Genomic DNA, 21,841 nt, shown 5'->3' on the forward strand with positions numbered 1-21,841 from the left:
AATGTGATTTAGACATGGTGCATAAGGCTGTGAGATTTAATTTGAATTTCAGAGTTATAATAAAAAACATACTTTCCTTGAAGGACAGCTGAAAATAGATTAAAAAAAAAATTCTTCCTACCTCGTCCCCCCATCGCATTTTTGTTACTGTCTTTGCTGTACACTGGATTTGGAATTCCTGAATATTCTGGAGGCAAAGGTAATTCCAGGAGATGGAAATCAGAACATGAGGAGACTTTCAGGTTCCCCAGTCTTTTAAGGAGAATGTTTCAGGCTGGAAAATCCACTGGATTTTGTAAAATTTTTACTGTATCCTAACTCCACTGCTCATGGAACAGTTTCTTAGTGAGAAGGATTTCTTCAGCTTTGGCTTATTTTTGTTTTCCTCTGCCTGATGCTCTTTGAAATTGGCCTACTGATTCACCTTCTCACGGTCAGCAGATTTTGTTTCTTTGTTTAGGTTTTTTTCCCCTGTTGCCTGAGTCTATCCACAGAAAACACTCAAATCGTTTTGACATCCTTCACCCTTCCAAATTGTTGTTTGAGCTGTGATTCTCAGTGCCATGGTCATTTGGAAATTTTTCTGCAGGAAGAGAGTAATCTGTTGAATCTCAGGATGTCAGTAAGGCAATTCTTTGCATTCTTATCTCTGCAGTGCCATTTCAAGTTCCCTGTCACATGGTGAGCCTAGTCATGGTCTGGCTGATAGAGTTATTAATTGCAGGGAGGTCCTTGAAGCATTCAACCTCCTTGTTCTTCAGGTCAGCTCTTTTCCTTATGCCTTGCAAACGCAGCAGTCCAGGATCAGCTCTAGCAATGAGGTACATTGGATACAATTTGACACTGTGGTAAGTGTTTAATTGTTAATTTTAACTGTGAATTTTAATGTGGACTTCACACTTAACAGAATCTAGCAGATGTGCATTAAAGAAAAAATGTTAGGAGGGAGCTCTTTCTCTGCTGGAGTGTGTTCTCTCAGGCTCCAGGTGCACAACCCTGGGATGCTGATGGTAGAGGTAGCAATGACATTTAGGCCCATTTAGAACTACGCATTTTTCTTTGTCCAGTCATGTAATACTTTCTACACTCTGGTTAGACAAAGCGATGTAGACATGCCATAAAGCTCTGGAGGTGGCCTTCCATTTTCAAGCAGTCTGACTTTTGACTCTAAGTTATATGTCACGTAGCCTGTCAAGTCTGTTCATTACTTCTCTGTTACTAATAAAAGTTGTATGCTAGATTAACAAGTTATGGTGTAGTAGATGCCATCATTGTTCAAGAAGGACAGGGAACTGCTGGAAAGGGTGCAGCGGAGGGCTACAAAGATGATTAGGGGACTGGAACACCTCTCTTATGAGGAAAGGCTGAGGGATTTGGGTCTCTTCAGTCTGGAAAAAAGACGTCTGAGGGGTGACCTTATCAACGCTTATAAATACTTAAAGGGTGGGTGTCAGGACGATGGGGCGAGGCTCTTTTCAGTGGTGCCCGGGGACAGGACAAGAGACAATGGGCACAAACTGGAACATAGGAAGTTCCACCTAAACATGAGGAGGAACTTCTTTACCCTGAGGGTGGCAGAGCACTGGAACAGGCTGCCCAGAGAGGTGGTGGAGTCTCCATCTCTGGAGACATTCAAAACCCACCTGGACGTGTTCCTGTGTAACCTGCTCTAGGTGACCCTGCTCTGGCAGGGGGGTTGGACTAGATGATCTCCAGAGGTCCCTTCCAACCCTATGATTCTATGACTCTATGATTCTATGACTCTATTGTGCAGAGAAGAGGTGGGAAAGGTCTGTTGGACATTCTGCACCATTAGCTTTCTTTTCGCCAATTCAGACAGCTGATTCTGAGGATGTTTTGGCAAAACCTGCTTTAAAAAATAGCCTTTTTTCCTATTCCTTATTTGGTGTATTTGTATCAAGTTTGACTTTATTGTATTGAGTGGACCGTTGGTTTCTGTAAAGTGTCTTAAAGTAGTAGCTGTAAAAAAATTAGTTAAAGTCAAACAAACAGAATAGTGGAAATGAGGGAGTGAATGAATATTCAAAGCTTGCTTTTTGTTTGATTGTTAATGTAAGCCATTGTGGTCACCTTCTGTAAAATGGTTTAGACAATTTTTTGTTTCCTGAAAGTAAAAAATCAACAACTTTCAGTCTTATGATTAAAAAAACAACCCACAAAAAAAGGGGAGGCTGTATGTGATTAATTACATTCCTGGTGATTACTGGTGATGTAAATGCACTGGAGACCATGTTGTGCTTCCAACAAAATCCTCATGAAATTTGAGGCAGCAAATATTCTGCCTTTCTGATTGCTGTCTGCAGATTTATATTCCAGCAAAGAAATGATCATTTTCTGATTGCCATTACAGATGTGTAGAATCTGACAGTCAAGAAGAAGTTTGGAAATTAGTACTTCCGGTTTTAGGTTCTGTTTTAAATAGAAATGAGATAACAGTTGTCAGGAGATAGAAAGCCAGAGACAGGGAGTCAGAAAATAATTAGCAGGATTCTAGAGACCCCTTACATTCACAGGTAAGAATTATATTGAAAAATTTGCAAGGACCTACACCTGTCTTTCCTAGCTGTAGACAAATAATAAGTTAAGTAAAAAAACAATTTAAATATTATTATATTCTTTGAAACAAACAAATAGCATCACTGAGGGAGAATGAATGAAAAGAAAGGACGCTTTGGTTCAGAAAATACTTTCCACTTACTTTTTAAACAAAAGAAATTAAAATTGGTTCCAGTTTCCCTTATGTTTTTGCTGTCTCTGTATGGAACAGGATGATGCAGGAAGTGAAGACAAGCTGTACTTTGGTTTGAATGAATACAGCAAATCCCTCCAATGGGGCGTCACAAGTCCCCTTTTGAGATGTGATGAAACCTTTGAAAAAATGGTCAACACACTTTTAGAAAGGTAAAGAGTAACATGGGAGCTTGGGATTCTGCTTAATTGGGATCTTAAGGATACAGATACCTTTATGAGCCCCGTCACAGGGGGATGAAGACATGGTGACCTGTGACATTGCAGACATTTTGGTATTATAAGAAATGGTACGTTTGGTTTAGTAGCAAAAATGCAGTGGGTATTTTTATGGGAGGAGGAGTAAAAAGCGTTTTAAAAATGTGGTGATTTAATGACTGGCTTATGGTATACAGAGTGAGCTACTGTACCTACTAGTTAAAGACAGACACAAAACTTTATTCAAATGGATCCCATATTGTCTATTAAATTACTCAAGAAAGAGGCCAGAGAAATTTGGAACTTTTAGTTGTTTTAGTCATTTGGAATTCTGTGGCACAAGACTAGCACTCAAGGCATAATAGTGTAGGGTTTTTTCTGTGTTATGGTGGTGAGTGAACTCGTGGGGAATGTCTAGAAATGGAGTGCTTTTTTGCTTGAGTAGGTTTTAATTTATTTTTTTTCTTAGCAATTTACTTTGAGTTCCTATCTGTTATCACCGCATATAGCTGTAATGAGAGGGAAAGAAATATTGGCTATGTAAGTTAAAAGGCAAAATGGAAGTTCAGATTTGTCTCAGAGCCAGCAATCCCCATTGGTAAGTCTGACTTTCTGGCGAGAGGGTGAGATGTGTGAAATTATTAAGTACTTCTCCCACAAGACACCTAAGGCAGTGATGGCACTCCGAGTTCGTAGAAGAAAAAAGCTTGTGGACAGTAAAGCAATTATTAGCCTGTGCGTGTGGATCGGAGATGATCTGTATCTCCATCAAGTTGAAGATCTTTAGCAGAAATTTTGGCCCATATGAAGATAACAGAAGTTTGTAATTCCTGTTAGTTTTGCGCAGGACTTGACTCTTTATCTTCTGCATTTGTACCGTGTTAAATTCATTTACTTAAAACACAGATTTTGTGCAAAATTATTGTCCATGAAAATCAAAGGCTACAGAAAAAAAAAAGGGCATTTCTTTAGCACATAGTCCTGGTTTTTGGCTAATTTTCAGGCATTGACATGATTTTGCATGTGCTAACGTAGAACTGTATCTCCTCAAAGGTACCCTCGGCTGCACAGCATGGTGATTCGCTGCTACCTTCTCATTCAGCAGTATTCCCAAGCTCTGATGGCTCTCACGACCATGGCCTCACTAAGAGATCACAGCACACCTGAAACGCTCAGCATAATGGATGACCTTATCACTTCTCCAGGAAAGGATAAGAATGGCTGTGGCCACATGCTCGTCATTAGGGTGCCGTCTGTGCAGCTGGCCATGCTGGCCAAGGAGAGGTTGCAAGAAGTAAGAGACAAGTTAGGTCTGCAGTATCGTTTTGAGATCCTCCTTGGGAATCCTGCTTCAGAGCTTACTGTTGCAAAGCACTTTGTGACACGGTTGAAGGTTAGCAGAAACTAAATATTTCTTTGTGTGCCTGTTGTAGTCATCTGACTGTCATACACCTTGTGTTCATTGCCACATGTTTATAGGTTAATTATTCTATATGAAAAGAGTGCACGTTCTGTGTTCGTCTCCATGGAAGTTTACTGTACTTTTGATGAGCATAAATGATTTAGAAACTTTGAAGAAAATTGAATTGTTACTAGTCCATGAAGTCAAACACTATGTTACCTTTCATGTTGAAGTTGAATAACAGCATGAGTCAGATAGGTTTCATCTCTGAATCTCAAAAAGCAGAGCTCAGACCTCCTTAGGCAAACTAATTCTTTCCAACAACTTATCTGTCTGTCTAGTGTATCTGTTGTCTGCTCTGTCCATCCATCTTCTGCTCTTCTGATAACTGGTAAAGTATTCTGTTTGTCATAGACTTCTTTTCTTGAACCACTGCATGCTGAAAGCCTCTTCTGCACAGCATATATGCACCAAGCTAAACCTTTGCATGGATTTCTAAGAGCATGGTTCAATTAGCCAAACCCGCTTCCTGAATTAACCTCACCACATTAAACATAGGGGAACATACCTGCCTTAGGTACCAGCCGGAACACAATACTGGTTATCTGTCCTGATCCTTGCTCTAAGTCTCACAGAGAGATTAATTTTCTATTTCTACTATGAGTTATACAGTGTATTCAAAACTGCACAGAAAAGGAATGAATTTTGTGAACCTTTCTTAAAGAGCTCGCCTGCAACCAAAAGCAGATAAAATGTCCTTTAAAGAAGCTACCACCTCTGCTTCTCAAGCCTTGTCTGCAGCAGAAGAAGGAAGAGAGGAAAGTAGTAGTTGTGAAGGAGAAAACCACATGGGAGAACGCAGCTCTGCGCTGCTGGGGTTCTTTTTGAGCTGGGCATTGATTCCAACCTTAAATCATTCTGGACTGTGAGTCATGTGAGGGCTTCTTTATGGCCCTTTGCTGTAAAGGGTTGTGGTCCCTTACAGGTTGCTGGAGCAGCCTGTGAGGCCTTTGGTGCAGATCAGGATTGAGTGTGAAGCTGTTGCAGGTGAATATCCTTGTAGCCATTGATCTGAAACAGAGAAATTTGATCATGCAGAGAATGAAAAAACTTCTACATAATTCTTATTCTTCTCCCCCACAACATAAGATGCTTTTTTGGAGTAAACAAAGATGTAGGATTCTGGACTTGTTTCTTTCCTTGCAGGTGACTAGAAAAAAACCCACTCAGTTATGAAACATGCATGTGAAGGGAGTGAGGAGAGGAATTCAGTGCCCCAAAGATAAGCCTGTAGTGTCTTTTTAGGTGGGTTTTCCCAGTGGTGCTCTAGAATGGTGAAGGTCTCCTATGAGCCTTGTGCTGAGCTGCTGTACCTGCTAGTCTGGTGCCTGGGATAACGTGATATCTGAAATGGTGTAAGCATACGTCCGTTATAAAATTCATCTGCCATGCTACCACTGAGTCTAGTTTATTGCGGAAAATTTTGATTTAGTCTCTGTGCTGCTTGGCTTTTCTCCTGGTGTTACATGGAGTCCTGAAGCTGGCGGTCTAGAGGAAGTGGAGAACTGATTGCTGCCTGCTTCCACTATGAGCACCCTGGCCTTTTTTTTTTTTTTGGGGGGGGGGGGGGGGGGGGGCAGGCGGGTAGGGGAGAGCAATATGAGGCTACTGAGTGCTTTCCAGTGAGGCTGAGGCTCGAAATGGTGGTCCCACCAATAACTGCTGTTGGTTGCAAAGAGGATGAGACTTCATCCTGACCTTTTTCAGGGGCAGGGAGGGAAACTTTATAGCTGTTAATGGCCACGATTGAAAAGTTTGACTTAACTTAGCCTCTCCCTGAGGGGGTGTTAGCAGTGCGTGTGGTGCCACAGCAGGGCAGGGAAGGTGGGCAGCTGTCTCTGCAGTGCTGGTAGCTGGACTGTTCCACTCTCTGTCAGACTGGCCCTCTGGCCAGACAGACACGTCTGTCCACTCCATCAGGGAGCCAGGTTCAAGGGGGATGCCACACCCTGAGCTACGGAATGAAGGAAGAGGTGGAAAATAATTTAAATAACAGGCTTGCTGTCATGGCGTACCCTTTAAGTGTAACTAGAATCAAACCGTTTGGGAGGCATTCAGAAGCGAGGATTCCAGAGGGCTCGCAGCTCTCTGGCCCTCCTAAGTAAGATGGTCAAGAAATACACCTTCTGTATGCAAGTTTACAGCCCAAAGTGCCAGGCACTCAGGCTTCTTTTAAGTCCTTAGGCTAGCAGAAAGAATATCAGTTTTGTATTTGTCTTCCCCTGTTTCATTTTCTAGCCATGCACTTTCACGGAAACTTCCATCATTGGAGAGGCAGGATCACACAGCCAGACTAACCCTGCCGAGCCAGAAAATATCTCCCTGTTGCTGTGGCTGCTTTATTGAGCCAGTAGATGTTGTTAGGTAGTTGGAGAAATAATTTTTCTCTGTGTACATGTTATACAGAGGATGGTGAAATTGGCAGGAGAAAGAAATCGGGACTGAGGAAAGAAAATAGAGCCATAGCAGAAAAGGGGAATATTATTCCAGATAGTGCTCTTCCTAAGCTAAGAAAAAAATAATCATAGTTTTTTTTCAGTGGAGATTTTCAAAAGGTCAAATGGCACACTGAGTCACTGATCTGTTAGTGAGTCCTCCTTCAGTCCTCTTCATCTGCTGGAGAATATTACTCATAAAACATGGCCTTTCTGGACAAGAGGAAGGGTAAGGAGAGAACATGTCGAGGGTACAGGTTGAGACTAGAAGAACCAAGAGGGAATTCAAGGTAGGGTTCATCTTGCAAGGTACGTTTTCTACAAAGCTTGCATAAATCTTGTTGGTCTGTCAAGAGACCTGTGTCTTGATGTCTTGCACATCTGTGCTGAGAAGAGTAATATATATATCTTATACTACTCTGCCTGGAGTATTGCATCCAGCTCTGGGGTCCCCAACATAAGAGGGACATGGACCTGTTGGAATGGGTCCAGCAGAGGGCCACCAAGATGATCAGAGGGCTGGAGCACCTCTCCTACGAGGACAGGCTGAGAGAGTTGGGGTTGTTCAGCATGGAGAAGAGAAGGCTTCAGGAAGACCTAATAGCATCCTTCCAGTACCTAAAAGGGGCCTACAGGAAAGATGAGGAGGGACTCTTTATCAGGGAGTGTGGTGGTAGGATGAGGCGTAACAGTTTTAAACTGGAAGAGGGTAGATTTCGGTGAGGTATTAGGAAGAAATCCTTTACTGTCAGGGTGGTGAGGCACTTGAAGAGGTTGCCCAGAGAAGTTGTGGATGCCCCATCCCTGTAAGCGTTCAAGGCCAGGCTGGATGGGGCTTGGAGCAGCCTGGTCTAGTGGGAGGTGTCCCTGCCCATGGCAGGGGGGTTGGAACTAGGCGATCTTTAAGGTCCCTTCCAACCCAAACCATTCTATGGTTATTTTTAATGGGCAGTTTGAGTGGTTGGGCTTGCTGTCATGACTCAGCAAAGTAGATTCTGTGCCTCAGCCAGGTAAAAGTCTTCTCCAGAACTGATTTTGTCCATCATTAATAAGAAAGAAGGAAAAACTTTCCAGCTGGGTGACTTGCTGTAGCTCAAATATTTGATCATTCTGTAACCATTAGGACTTAATTTCCTTGTCTGGAGAGACTTTAATGTCTGATCATCATGGAAATGTGATGTCTCTGGGTTACATCGAAAGAGCTCCGCTGCTGATCTCCTGTGTTGACTGGTCAGTGATCTAAGAGGCTGTGTTGTCAGTTTTCCTGGTGGTACCCATAAGGTATTGACAGGAATGGCTGGATATGAATCTGCATTTTTGCATGTCAGCTTTATGGTACAATTTCAGTGTTTGTAGACGTAGAATGGCTTGTTTCCTTTCAAAGCGAAAGTCTCTGAGCCTTTCAGGTTTACCTCCTTTTAACAGTTACCGTGGGGTGCTCATGCCTGTCTTGATCAAATACTGCCTGTATCATCTGGACGTCTGGGCACCATGCAACAGAGCAAGAAAGATATTGTTGCTCAAGATAGAGCAATGTTTTTGGGAGGCTGCAATCAACACAGAGAACCATGAATGAGCTCAGCCAGGTTCAGTAAGATCTGCTGAATGAAAGGGCCTGAAGGGTGTAAGGACATGGGACTGACACTACCAGCCTATTTGAGGATCGTGGAATCCACTTGAAAGTCTTACTTTAGCTTTACATGAATTTCAAAGAACTTTATCTGTGCCAGCTTGAACTTGAAGGCATCAATTGCATTTTTCTCTGACAGACCACACCAATACCACGCCGGGTGTATGTTTCCAGCACCGAATAACCTATGCTATGCATCCTTTTTCTGTGCATTTAATGCTTGGCTAACACTTGGCTCCAGAAAAAAATGCATGCCTATACCTAAGGTCTCCTTACTGTTGGCTGTTGGGTAAGCGAACTCTGTATACAAAGAAAAAAGCAGGATCTGAAAAAAAAAACACAGGTGAAGGTTTAGAAGGTGTCATTTAAATGTGACTGGAAGTTTCTCTGTTCACAGGCTTGGAGGGGTAATGAGCAGGACGACTGGATCCCTCGTACCTATCAGGATTTGGAAGGCCTACCTTGCATTGTTATTCTAACTGGCAAGGACCCTCTAGGAGAAACTTTCCCCAGGTGCTGTTGTTACTCTTGCAATATGGTTGTTCTTTTAACACGTTTAGATAAGTTGGAGGGTGGATAAGTGGTTTGATACCATCTGGCTGTTTTTTTCAATAAAAAAACCCTGGTTTTTAGGCTTTTTTTGGGAACAGTTTAAAATTTTTGAAAGTGTGGTTTGTGAAAAGTAATACTACTGTGCTGTGTAAGTCAATGAATGTCTGTGCAAGTACCAAGGAACATAACTTATGTGCTGAATATTTTAAAATCATTTTATATTTTCTGGCTAATAAAATTGTTCATGAAAATTTAATAAGCAATTAAAGAGAAGGAGTATTCTCCAAAGTCAGAGAAAACAAAACTTTCTATTTTCTTGGGTTGGGTTTTCTAGGTCATTGAAATACTGTGATCTTCGACTAATTGACTCAAGCTACTTAACTCGGACTGCATTAGAGCAAGAAGTAGGCCTGGCATGCTGCTACGTCTCGAAGGAGGCAATTCGAGGGCCTATTGTAGCTCTTGACCTTAGTGAGAAGGAGCATGAGAAGGCTAATGGTAGCGAGAATGACTCTGATGAGCTGTTGATAGACTTGGACAGACCCCAGAGTAATAGCAGCACTGTCACTGGAACCTCAGGTCAGTTATTCTGCTGTTGCTCTGAAAAAGAAGTCTTCATTCCTGCTTCATTGGAATTTGAATGCAAACATTTTTGTTTAGTCAAATGTGGGTTGCTTAGCTGTATCCTGCTGCAGGCTAGGCAATAAAATGTTAGTGGCAGATTCTTTCCACAGTGAGCAATTTTCCTGCGTACAGATAAAAGGGGATGGTGTTGCAGTGGGAGGATGCCATAGCTAAGGGTCCCTTGGTCCCTTGTGAATTTCATTTTTAAACATGTATTTCACATTTGATGCTAATTTCTTTCATCTGGTGGATCCTGAAAGATTTTAAAAATATTATTGGAATAAAAAAATACTCTGTAACTACAGGGGTAGCTGTGAGTGAGGATGTTTATTTGCCTCCTTGCTGAGACCAACAGAATGGCTGCGTCTTGTCCTACCTCTTCAGGCATCAGTGGAGCATCATCTCCCACCAGGCCTTCCCTTACTTGCATTCCTCAGGCAATTCTGGTTCCTTCCCTTCGTTTCCCTATGAGTTCGAGGTATTAAGGCAGCTGAACTGGACCTTTGCCATACACCAACTAAACCTGACTGGTATGGAGGAGGGCGCATAGCCCAGTTCGCATTAAAGTTGCAGTGAAATGAATGCTCTGTTCTCCATAGAAAAGAAGGTCAAATTGATCTATGTATACAGTGGTGTATTATACTTACATTTCAGAAGGTCATACCATCAAATTCCAAATCCCAGATGGGAAATGATAGTTAACAGAGATTGGGATCGGGACTCGGACTCTGAACCCTAGCATAAGGCCGTTGCCTCTCCAGCAAGAGGGACAGGTGGATGTCAATGATTTCTTTTTAAAAGGTGAAACACTGACCTAAGCCACAGCAGCACTCATTGAACACAAGTATTTGTACGTTAGGATCCCATAGATCAAATGAGTTTGTGATTTTGTTATGTTGGCCAGTATCTGTTCATTGACCGCTCTTTGTTTCCCCAGGTTCCCTGGCTGACAATGGCGTGAGCTCCTCAAGTGCTGCAGACAAGTCTCAGAAGCAAGCATCATCGCTTAACTTTCAGACTGTGGCACACAGCTCAGTAGATGAGGGAACTTACCCCAGTTTCACAGCTGGAGAGACCCTGAAACAAGAATGCGACTCCCTGGGTAACCAGATGGCAAGCAGCACCACTTTGAAACTATCATCGCTGTCTTCTGTCTCCCAGACATTTCGGTGGCCTGCCCATTCAGCCAAAGACAGCAAGGCGCTCCGTGCAGCGCTGCCACGCATCGTCATCCTGTCGAAAGCTGCCTACTGTCTCCTGAGCTCGCAGAAAAGTGGGAATTTGCCTTCCTCCTCATCCCTCCTGCCTCATGCTGACGTGTCTTGGCTGAGCTCTCTGAGGCCTCTGCTTCACAAGGACATGAACAGTGAAGAGCAGTCTCTCTACTACAGGCAGTGGACGACAGCCCGACAGCACCACGCGGACTTCAGCAATCAGGGTGAGGCGTCTGGCTCGAGGAGTTTTCACCCCAGGCGGCTGCTTTTGACAGGACCACCGCAAGTAAGAGAACAGTTCCTTCCTCTTGCCTTAATTAGCAGGATGAGAGGACCGATGGCGAGGACTGCAGATTGTATTGTAAAGGCCCCCTGCAAGGTTGCACGCGGTCATCTGTTGTGAGATCAAATTTTAAGGTTAAGTCCATGCTGGAAGTGGTAGGGAGAGGAAGGGTGATGTTGTATGTGTCATGTTTTGGCCTAAGTCAAATATGTGTGGATGGCACTGGGTGTAAAATTGCTATGACCATATCAGTGGAGAAGCAGTTAATCACTGCCAATCTCCCTGCAATACAAAAGTCATACAGGCTGTCAGCCAGATTTTGCTCACAGATCAGTTTTTTTAATACCATTCAGCATAATGGGGAATACCACATCTTGTTACGGTTTTGGACGGAACTAAAATGGCAAAATAACGGGGGTAAGCCCAAAGGCATTTATTTGAAACGTATTAGTCTTCATGTTAGTCTGAGTTGGGATTTGGACTTTTTTCCATCTCTGGCTCAGGTGGGAAAGACTGGCTCATACTTGCAGTTCCTAAGGATTCTCTTCCGCATGCTGATCCGGTTGCTGGAAGTAGATGTGTACGATGAAGAAGAGATTAATGCCAGTAAGTATTTAATAGTCATTGTTAATATCCATTATAAAGAGCCTCTGTTATGTATTATTCAGCAGTGACAAATTTTTAGGCTCACGGAAAGACTATAAATTATACCTACCACTTGTCCAGTCCCTTAGGGTGTAGCTAGACTTACTGTGGGTGTCTGCATATATTTAAATATAGATTAATAAAAATGTAAATTCTGTATTGGGTTTAGCTGAGAACTCTTAAATGTATTTTGGATTGGTATGTTTGGATAGCACTAAAATGAAAGTGAACGCATAACTGTAAATGGGCAACAGCTGCCCATGTTATCTCTCCTCACTAGTTTTTAAGCACTGTCTGCTTTTAAGCAGACGAGACATTTAAGAACATTGTGTTTCTGGCCAAAACATCACTGTTATTTATGTTTAATTATAAATTAGATACCGATTTGCCGTAAGACTGTCTTCTCTCTGCAGTTTACAGATCTTATGCTAAGGAAAAAGGGGAGGGGGAGCCTCTTTGGATTTGCACTCATTTGTCAGATCTCACAGATCCATTAATTGCTGTGGCAGGACTTCGCCTTGAGACGCACAAACGTTTTAAAAAACTAATCCTCTTCAGAATGTTCTTTACATAACTGTGTTGGTTGTTTTAGTGAAGATAACTCTGTGGTGCATAAAACTCATGACCGTTAGACTGGCATCCTGAAAATGTAGTTGTCGTCAAACCTTTGAAAAGACTAATTTGTATTTCTGCTCAGAAAGTGCTATTAATTTATGTATTTTTTTAAACAAGTATTTTCCTTTGATTTGGAGCTTTGGGGACTGTTGTTTTCTCATTATTTGAACTGAAGTACCCCTGAAACTTAGGATGAAATATCAAAATGTAAGAGAAGTTCTGCGTCATGTCATCTGGCCTGTTGTGATCACAGAAACATGTCACACCCCTGCCAGGAATGTGGGGAACTCCATCAGAAGAGCAGTTTGGGTTTGTTTGGGGTTTTCAGTTGGTTGTGGCTTTTTTGCTCCCACTACTTCTGTTGGAATGCTTTTTCAGAGCCCTAGTGTTCTGATGATTGAAAATATGATTTTATTCTCCAACTCAAAGATGCGCCTGTCCCTACTATAAGCATTCTCTTTGAGACCAAAGAAAATATTAATTTAAATTAAAATATTTTTTCCTCTTTGATGTTTGCTTCTGTGGTGTAGTCAGGCAGTGATCTTACCACTCTCAGCATTCGGTTGGTAGCCTGGATCTTCTTATAGGATCCTGACAAATGACAGGCTTTTTATTCTCCTTATCGGTTTAATAGCTCTTGCCTGCACATCTATTTTCAATTTATCCGTCTGGTACATGGGTGACCAGAACTGAATGTGTTATTCTGCGGGATGTTTAACCAACCCAGCATGCAACGGCTCATGTATTCCCCTGTCCCCACTGAAAGCCCCATGATTGATGAAACCTGTGATTGCACTGGTCTTTTCCATTCTCCCATTTCACCGGCACTGATTTGTAGCTTGTACTTGTGGGTTCCTCTGCAACTCAGTCTTTTTCAACTGAGGTGCCCCCAGCCTGCTGCAAAAATGCTTGTTATTAGTACTTGATTGTTCGTATGACTCGTATTTTTTTTTCCGTTAAATGTCGCTCAGCTTCTGTTACAGTTTTTGAGGGCATTGAATTCTTTCTTGGGTGATCTTCGATTCCTTCTCCATATTGACAATGACTCTTATAGTGTGCCACCAGCAAACTTAAGCCAATTTTTTTGAGTTGGTGTTATTAGTGAAAATATTAAACAGTGTGCCCCTCTGCTGATCTTTTAACTTCACTGGTAATCTTCATCTGCCTTAAGGCTTATGATGTGTTACATGCTGCCATCTTCTGTTTACTCAACTTGTTCAATTTACAGACCATTCGCTGTCTCCATTTTCTTCAGCTGTATTAATAATTTGTCATATAGTGTCATATCAATTACTTAAGTTCAGAAGGATAAGATGCATTGCATTTCCTGTGTTCACAGAAATGGATGTATCATAGCTGTGTAATGAAAGTAACACAGAATTTCTTTGGTCAAAGAAATTTTATTTAATTGCATTTTATTAAATTTTTCATTTACTTCAACATCTTTAATTTTTTCATTCACCCTCTCCAAGTTTTGAATATTACTAACGTCAAAGTAATGGACCCGGAGCTCCGTAAGATTACTGCATCTCCTTTGAAGAGTGATAATATATGCCTATGCTTGCATTGGCGCATATATATATATATACCTGTGCGTTCAGAAAACTGGCATGGAGATTATTCTTTCTCTCTGTTTTGAGTGTGTATCAAGCTTTTAGTTTTGTTTCCATCTTGGCTTATAGTAAGCCTTTTATTCCCTTGAAAATGTAATTGTGAAAGTAAAAAGAGAATTAAAAAATTATTTTAATTTATATAGTTGAGGTGCTATAGCAAAGAAAATTGTTATTTGTTTTCATGCGCTTTTCTGAGGTCTAGCTCAGCTTGACATTGGCAAAGCTTATTTTATCTCACGCATGCTGACATTTAAGACAAAACTTCATTCACTGGTGAGCTGCTTCCATTCCTCGTAGACTCTTCATTCTTAGTGTCCTTTTTGACAGAGTCCCTTCCTCCTGGTGTTTTTGTTTTGCTTGGTATGCTGGTATACTGGTTGGCTGGCAACTGCAATTCCAAGAAGTCCAAGTCTCACTCGTAGGCGAGTTCCTGCTTTTCTCAGGCCAGCTGACTTACAGAGCAAGCTTTCTCAGGATTTGTCTGTATGCACAAACTGATAAACCTCACCTGACCAGCGGCGTATGCTAATTTGAGCGTAACACAGTGCCAGTGAGGTTAATGGCTTCTCAGCTGCTGCTGGCTCACATCCTATTGGGTCACTCAGGGTAGGGTGAGCATATGCTTGTCTGTAGACCCAACCTTTGTTTCATCTGAATTTGCTTTTCTAAAATCAGTAACCTCGGTTACACACCTACTTTTTTGTGTTCTTCCAGCTCATTTTAAACTGAATTGACTCATATTCAAGCTGCAGTCCAAGGTTGTTTTCTTTGGACAGTGCTTCCTAATGTTCCCATTGCTTACACTTGATTTTCTACTTTAGACTTATCTCTGTTGGATGAAAGCAGAGAAGTTCCAGTTGATCCTTTCTGGCCACATCCCATTCTCTAACAGGGATGTGCCTTTCACTGCCTTTATCGTGTACCACCAACTAATAGTTCATAAAGTTATACAGCCTCTTTCTCCTCACTTTCATCCTTGTGCCTTTGGGTACTTTTGCTTCTTGTTTACCCAATGCTCCTCATTTCCACCACAGAGAGACTCAAGACTACACCTGTATCTTCTGCACAGACAGGACCATTCATTTGAGCATTTTATGCTTAAACCAGAGTGAATTACACCTCAGCAGCTTGATGAGGAGCAAAGCAGAGAGATACCTATGAGCCTGCTTTGCCTGCGTGCAGTTTCTAAGGAATTGCCATTTCTTTGAAATGGCTTTGTGTGGATTAGAATTTCAATTTTGGTAATATTTATGATGTTCAGAGATGTCTCTGTGTGTGTGCGCGCCTCTGTGTGAGTTCCTGTGCAATTGCAAATTAGCAAATATCATGTAAACACCATTCAGTGGGTATGTGATACTGCTTACCTGAAGTGCGTTGTTGCAGATCATACAGAAAACAGTGAAATTACTCAGTCCAGCAATGACCACTGGCCGGATATTGAGATCTTCAGCAAAATGTCTTTTGACCTTAATGTACATGAACCCAAGTACAGAACTATAAGTCCTGTATACACTGAACAACTGTCAAGGGTGAAACAAGGTAAGTAGAGTTTTTTAGGATTCCTTTCCTACAAAGAATCAGTTTTTATTGGTTTAATTTGATTTGATTTGTGTGTTCTTTATTGGGATCAGAGTATTCATAAAATTTCTAGTACTCATAAAATTGTTACTGGGATCGTAGTATTCATAAAATTTCTGTTTTCTTTGTGCACAGAAACAAGCAAAGAAACAAAATCAGAGGAACCGAAGAAAAGGGAGACTGTGTCCATGATGTTGACTAAATATGCAGCTTACAATACGTTCCATCACTGTGAGCAGTGCCATCAGTATATGGACATTAATCCTGCCGCACAGGTTGGTGTCAAGGTCTGAGGGTAAACTGCATCCTTGATTTTATTGTGGTCTCTCCAGGCATACCGCTCTGGTCTCAAGACTCACACTTTCACCTTCCCTGAGATGGAATTGTTTAATTCTTCCATTCTCAGGGGAGATATTGAGCTACAGACCCTGGAGCGTCAGCTGCGTCTGCCGCGTTCTGCATGAGCAGTTCTCCGCTCCTGCTGCCTCTGACAAAGGGTGAATATTGTGACTAGCTGTCTCAAGCCAAAGCATTATTCGGCCTGCCCAGAGGGTTTGCAGGGGAGAGGACTGTAAAATTGAGAGATGCTTGTCTTGCTTAAATGCCAGCTGTCCACACCTGTGATGGGAGACGGGAAGGCCTACTTCTTCCTCCCTTTGTATATAACTGTGTATGCTTCTCAGCAGTAGCTTATGAGTCACTAGACAAAAATGGTCATTTTTAACAGTTTAGTTAAAAAACTTTTGATCTCTAAAACAAACAGTTACACTCGCAGGAGCCTGTCAGGTAAGATTATTCCTGGTTAATAGCTCAGACGTTATTTCTTAACCAATGGTTTACTTGGAGGTTTCTTATCTCAAATCATTCTTTCCTTGCTTGCTAATCGTTTCCAACAGCTTGCTATTAATCTAACACAGCGTGGACACACTGACCTGGCAATGTACAATATCAGTTACCTCGGAGCCGCACCAGCAGGTTTGATTGAAACCTCATGCTGCACTAAGTATGTTGACGCACGCAAATTCTCCCAAAGGACATCTGTTGTTGCCTCCACTCATCTTTGGGCGTGTGGTCAAATATAATGACCAGTAATAAATATAGATATCTGCTTTTATGTGTGAGTTGTGCGTACAGAATGATGATAATTGAACTTAGAGAAATTAGACATACAAAGGGGAGTCATTGGGTAGCAGGCATTATGAAGGCAGAGAGATTCTTCAATGCTTTAACAGAACCTAAATAAAGCCCCTTTTATTTTTCATCTTTACTTAGGCCAATTATTTCAATTCTTCAGTAAAGATTATAGAAAGATGACTGCTAAGAGTACATGATACCACCTTGTAGTAAGACAGATGCTTCTGTAGCGTGAAATCTTATCAGTTACATAGGCAATTTGTATATGGTTACACAGTTCAGTGAAGCGCTGTGCAAACTTAAGCTTACCCAAATTCTTCATAGCCTTGTTAGTGGTGTGGTCTCCCTTTGTTACCTACCTGCTTAGAAGAGTATTGCCACAGGGGAAATACCACACTAATGCAGCCGTGCTGCTGCTGAGGTGTCTGAATGGCAATGCATTCTGCTGTGGAGGGACACCCACATGCTACCCTGCTCTTTGAATCTTTTGGGAAAATCTATTTGGACAGTTGTTACCTAGTATATGTATTTCTCACTTCTCCTTGTAAATATTGATAAATAATTTCCAGCTCAGATGGACTTCAGAAGAGTCCAGTTTGGACGAAGATCATTACTGGTACAGAAAGCTGATTGTTGTAATAGCAAGGCCAGTTACAGGCTTAAGTATGGTAGAGGAAAATGAGAATATAACAGTTATCTTCAGTTACTGAATGAGAATGTCTTGGATGTTCTTCTCTGATGGCTTCCAGTATCGTGACTGTAAGAACAGGTTGCCTTTTACTCTTTGTGTTACCTGCTTGCAAATCTTTCTTCCACTTTTTTTGTTGCATACAGATATCTGACTCCACTCTGCATGCATTCACGTTTTCGTCCTCGATGCTAGGAGAAGAGGTTCAACTGCATTTTATAATCCCGAAGTCCAAAGAGAACCATTTTGTCTTCAGCAAGCAGGGAAAACATCTAGAAAGCATGCGTCTCCCACTCGTTTCTGACAAGGTACGTGTGCTGCTCTTATCCATCTGCTGGTTATATATACTGAATGCCGTCAACTTGAGATATCTTTGCAAGTTAATGGTGGTTGGCCAAGGAGGGGGTTCTGTTTTCTTTTTTTTAGAGTCCTTTTCATAATTCTTACCTGACTGTCCTTAGAACTGGAGTTTTTGAGGACGATCATCCCTTTTTGCATTCCTAGTTTCCAGTTCATATGTGTTGCAATGATCAATCATCTTAAAAATCCAGTATAAAGAATAAATAAATAAAAATCCATATCAGGAATAACCTGCTTCTCACCTAACTGCCAAAGTATCTCCTGTTCCAGCAGAATTTGAATGCAGTCAAGAGTCCTATCTTCACTCCATCGAGTGGACGGCATGAACATGGCCTCTTGAACCTCTACCATGCCATGGAAGGCATCAGCCACCTTCACCTGCTTGTAGTCAAGGAGTATGAAATGCCTCTCTACCGTAAATACTGGCCCAACCACATCATGCTTGTCCTGCCGGGCATGTTCAACAATGCTGGCGTTGGTAAGAAACACCATCAATGCATTGCCATGAAGATACCAAAATCCATGTTGGACAACGTGGATCAAGTTGAAGGAGACATTGCAATGGCTCCTCACATTCATGCTGTGATAATAGCAGCAATAATATCTGCGCAAAATACAATGGTGTATGAAAACTGCTGTTGGAGATGTGGAATATATGTTTGTATTGATCACTGACTCCTCAATTTAAACTCTGATGTTTTATAGGCCATATTCACTCATTCTACTCAGCCCCGTTGTGTGAATGTTCATTCTAGATGTTTTACACATGATTGTTTGGTTGCAACTTCTTTAGTTAGCTGAAGCTAAATATTAACTGCAGCTGAACGCTGGAGGCTTGAACTTTGGACTTCATTTTCATGAATGTTTAGTTTTTCCTGCAAGAAGTTTTAAGTAGCTTCAGTTTTAGAACCTCAGCCCCTTCTTGGTTCAAGTTACTTTATTAATTCCCATAAAATCATGTTCCGCAGAGCCTCTTAAAAGGTGCAATCTTCTTGCTGTCTGCCTTTTAGATTTACTCCTGCTGAAAAAAGGACATAATGATTTCTTTTTAAACTAAGATGTTATGAGCACTAAGTTCATAAAGGGTAATGACTGCAGATGTTCATATAACCTTTCTCTGAAAGGAGAGAGTGATAAAGTCTAATAAAGATCTTTGTGTGTCTTCTTTATGGTATGTTCTCAGGTGCTGCCAGGTTTCTTATTAAGGAACTTTCCTACCACAATCTAGAACTGGAACGAAACCGCTTGGAGGAACTGGGAGTCAAGCGCCAGTGTGTGTGGCCGTTCATCGTGGTCATGGATGACTCCTGCGTCTTGTGGAACATGCATAGTGTCCATGAAGCATCGAGGTAAGTAACCACCCAGCACCGGGGTCCTTGAGCTGATCCAGCACAGGCAGCAGCACACTTGTGACTTAGGCTCATCTCTAGCATCTGACAGGGTATGAAAGACCAGACAACTGGAAAAGTTGGGCAGCTGGAGATGCTGGTAACATGCTCGAAATATTGCTAAGCAAAAGTAGCTTTCAGCAGTGGCTTTGGTGTAGTAACACCAGGCTGCCTGTCCAAAGGGCCTCGTAGAGGTCATTATTCACTCAATTATTATTCAGATAGCCCAGGAACCGTACACTTGGACACGAGATACGTTGTCTAAATGCAAAAAATCAGCTCTCTCACTCAGAGCAGTGGGAAGGCTGTAGATTTGTCCTGTTGACCGCCAACATCCAACCTCCTGCTGTTGAACACTTCCACATGGCTCTTACCCTTACATCTGTGTCCCACAGTCAGTACCATCAACAATCCTCTGCTTGTGATTGTTCTTTGCCTAAAGCCACTCTTGCTTTTAGTCACTATTGAGTGATTTCTCAGTATGTTACTTCTCTGATTTGTTTTGATTCAATTTATGGTTCTCAATGAAAACAGTTTATTTTGGGAACTTTAGCTTTTTAGAAGGCATTAAGCTCTTGGCAGTTGTTAATGGGATTTCTCGGTCCTCTGTATACACATATGTGTATATATATGCGGTGTATGTTATATAAAAATAATAAGCTATGTTTGTACGTTGTGTATGCTCATGTTTTGCAGCCAGTCTCTGGAGCCTGGGGGTTCCAGCAAGAATGTATCTCTGAAGAGTGTCCTTCAACACATTGAAGCCACCCCCAAAATTGTTCATTATGCAATACTGGGTGTTCAGAAATGGAACAGCAAGCTGAATGCCAGGAAAGCAAAGGCTCCGTTCTCCAGGTGCCACGTGCATGATTTTATACTGCTCAACATAGACCTGACCCAGAACGTGCAATATGATCTAAACAGGTAGGCAATATGTATATGTGTGTGTGGTAAAATAGTATGCTGTCATGATACGAATCTTGTCACCATATTTCTAAATCCTGTCAAGATACGTAGAAAGATCCTGTCTAAGGTAACGAGCACACAATCACAAAAATACAACACAGAGGGATATCTATTGCATCTGAATGAATACGGCATCAAAATAAACTTACCGTCAGCCAAAAGAAGTGGGAGAGACAGACTGCGAGGCCAAGAGTAAGGGAGGGCTACAGAGGACTGAAAAGGCCGGGGAAAAACAAGAAACTTCAGGAGAAATAAGTAACCGCAAGACCAACAATTTAAGTTGTATCATTCACAGGAAGAGCCTGGAGCTTCCATACTGCCTCTGTAAGAGGCAGGAGCCTCTTGCATGACTAAGAATAAGAGGAATAAGAGTGTAGGTAATGGTTGAGCCATTGGTATGTCAAATGCTATGAGGAGGGATTCCTCGTATTTCCTTCAGAGTCAGCTATCCTCCCTGTTGCCACTTGGCTTCGCATTAAAAACAGATGCATAAAAAACTTTCCACTGTTTCCTTCCTTTTTTCCCCTTCTCCTCACCTGACTCCATCCTAAAGCATTTGCGATAAAGCACTGTTATCATGTTATTATAGACGGAAGCAATACCCAATTCCCCAGCCAAGTGAGTTTAGAATAAACCCTATTTCTGTTAGCCACAGACCTGGCCTTGGGGCATCTCACCGTGGTCTCCTACTGCTGTTTTCAGGGATCCTGTATATTTGAGTTGGGAATTGTAGGCTGTCAGTGCAAGCCGGGGTCTGGTGTGGCTTCCAGAGCTCTTGATTTCACATTCTCTGGATGGTTGAGTCACGAGATTGGAATCAGCCCACAGAAGTGAGCAATTACATTGTAAATAGCGCAGGATAAACATTACTTCTCAGCTGCTTTGTCTCGCCTAGCCAGGTATTTGTCAAAGCCACAGTTATCTCCAGATTCCAGCTCATCAAAAAATACATCATATAGAACGGGCTTTTTCAGAAGTGGAGGCTGATCGCTGCAGAGCTTCTCTCAGTTCTAAAATGTATATTAAAAAAAGAACTAAAAAGAAGAAAAGAAAGGAAAGGGTGGGGAGGAAATGATTGAAGCCAGGACATGAGAGGGCTAGCCAGACCTGCTGTGGGGAAGGAGAATGCAGGCGCACTGAAAAGTGAAGACTTGTTTGGTCTTAAGGTGGGCCAGAAGTTGCTTTCCTACACTGGGAGCACATTAAAGGAATGAGTCTTCAGAGCCGGTGTAGAGAATTTGTTTAGGCATCATATCGGATGGTCTCCAAAAACCTCTGCTGAGCCCGTTCCAGTTCCATTTCAGCAGCGGCTGTGTGAATGCTGGCTCACGCGCGGCAGCCACACAGCTGGTTTAGTGATCTTGTGTTTAATGTCCAGGTATTTCTGTGAAGATGTAGATTTTAATCTGCGGACAAACAGCAGCGGCCTGCTCATCTGCCGCTTCAACAACTTCAGTGTCATGAAGAAGCATATTCAGGTTGGAGGACAAAAGGACTTTGTCGTTAAGCCAAAAATCATGGTGAGTGTGGATGTACGCTCCGTCATACGTAAAGGGTAAAATTGGGACCTTTTTTCCCAAGAAATAACGAATTCTGTAGCTATATTTTGTGCTTATTTGACATGTGACATTCATGGCCTACTCCATGGTAGGGCTGCCACAGCAGAAATAGAAAATAATAAATATTT

General features: G+C 41.9%; 1 protein-coding gene across 6 annotated transcripts in view; it reads left to right on the forward strand.

Annotated features, from left to right (window-relative positions):
- GREB1L (GREB1 like retinoic acid receptor coactivator) overlaps positions 1-21,841 on the forward strand; it is a 142,116-nt gene that overhangs the window by 114,459 nt on the left and 5,816 nt on the right. For 5 of the 6 annotated variants that reach the window (XM_063326679.1, XM_063326682.1, XM_063326678.1 and 2 more), the window contains 14 exons: positions 656-848; positions 2,789-2,922; positions 4,021-4,360; positions 8,892-9,007; positions 9,381-9,625; positions 10,608-11,170; positions 11,671-11,773; positions 15,424-15,579; positions 15,754-15,893; positions 17,587-17,748; positions 18,071-18,278; positions 18,984-19,149; positions 19,885-20,112; positions 21,533-21,674. In XM_063326679.1, the coding sequence (XP_063182749.1) occupies positions 656-848; positions 2,789-2,922; positions 4,021-4,360; positions 8,892-9,007; positions 9,381-9,625; positions 10,608-11,170; positions 11,671-11,773; positions 15,424-15,579; positions 15,754-15,893; positions 17,587-17,748; positions 18,071-18,278; positions 18,984-19,149; positions 19,885-20,112; positions 21,533-21,674 (2,896 nt within the window). The remainder of the gene's footprint in view (positions 1-655; positions 849-2,788; positions 2,923-4,020; positions 4,361-8,891; positions 9,008-9,380; positions 9,626-10,607; positions 11,171-11,670; positions 11,774-15,423; positions 15,580-15,753; positions 15,894-17,586; positions 17,749-18,070; positions 18,279-18,983; positions 19,150-19,884; positions 20,113-21,532; positions 21,675-21,841) is intronic. The other variant, XM_063326681.1, reaches the window with a different exon arrangement.

The sequence above is a fragment of the Chroicocephalus ridibundus genome, chromosome 2, assembly GCF_963924245.1.
Source record: "Chroicocephalus ridibundus chromosome 2, bChrRid1.1, whole genome shotgun sequence".
NCBI lineage: Eukaryota > Metazoa > Chordata > Aves > Charadriiformes > Laridae > Chroicocephalus > Chroicocephalus ridibundus.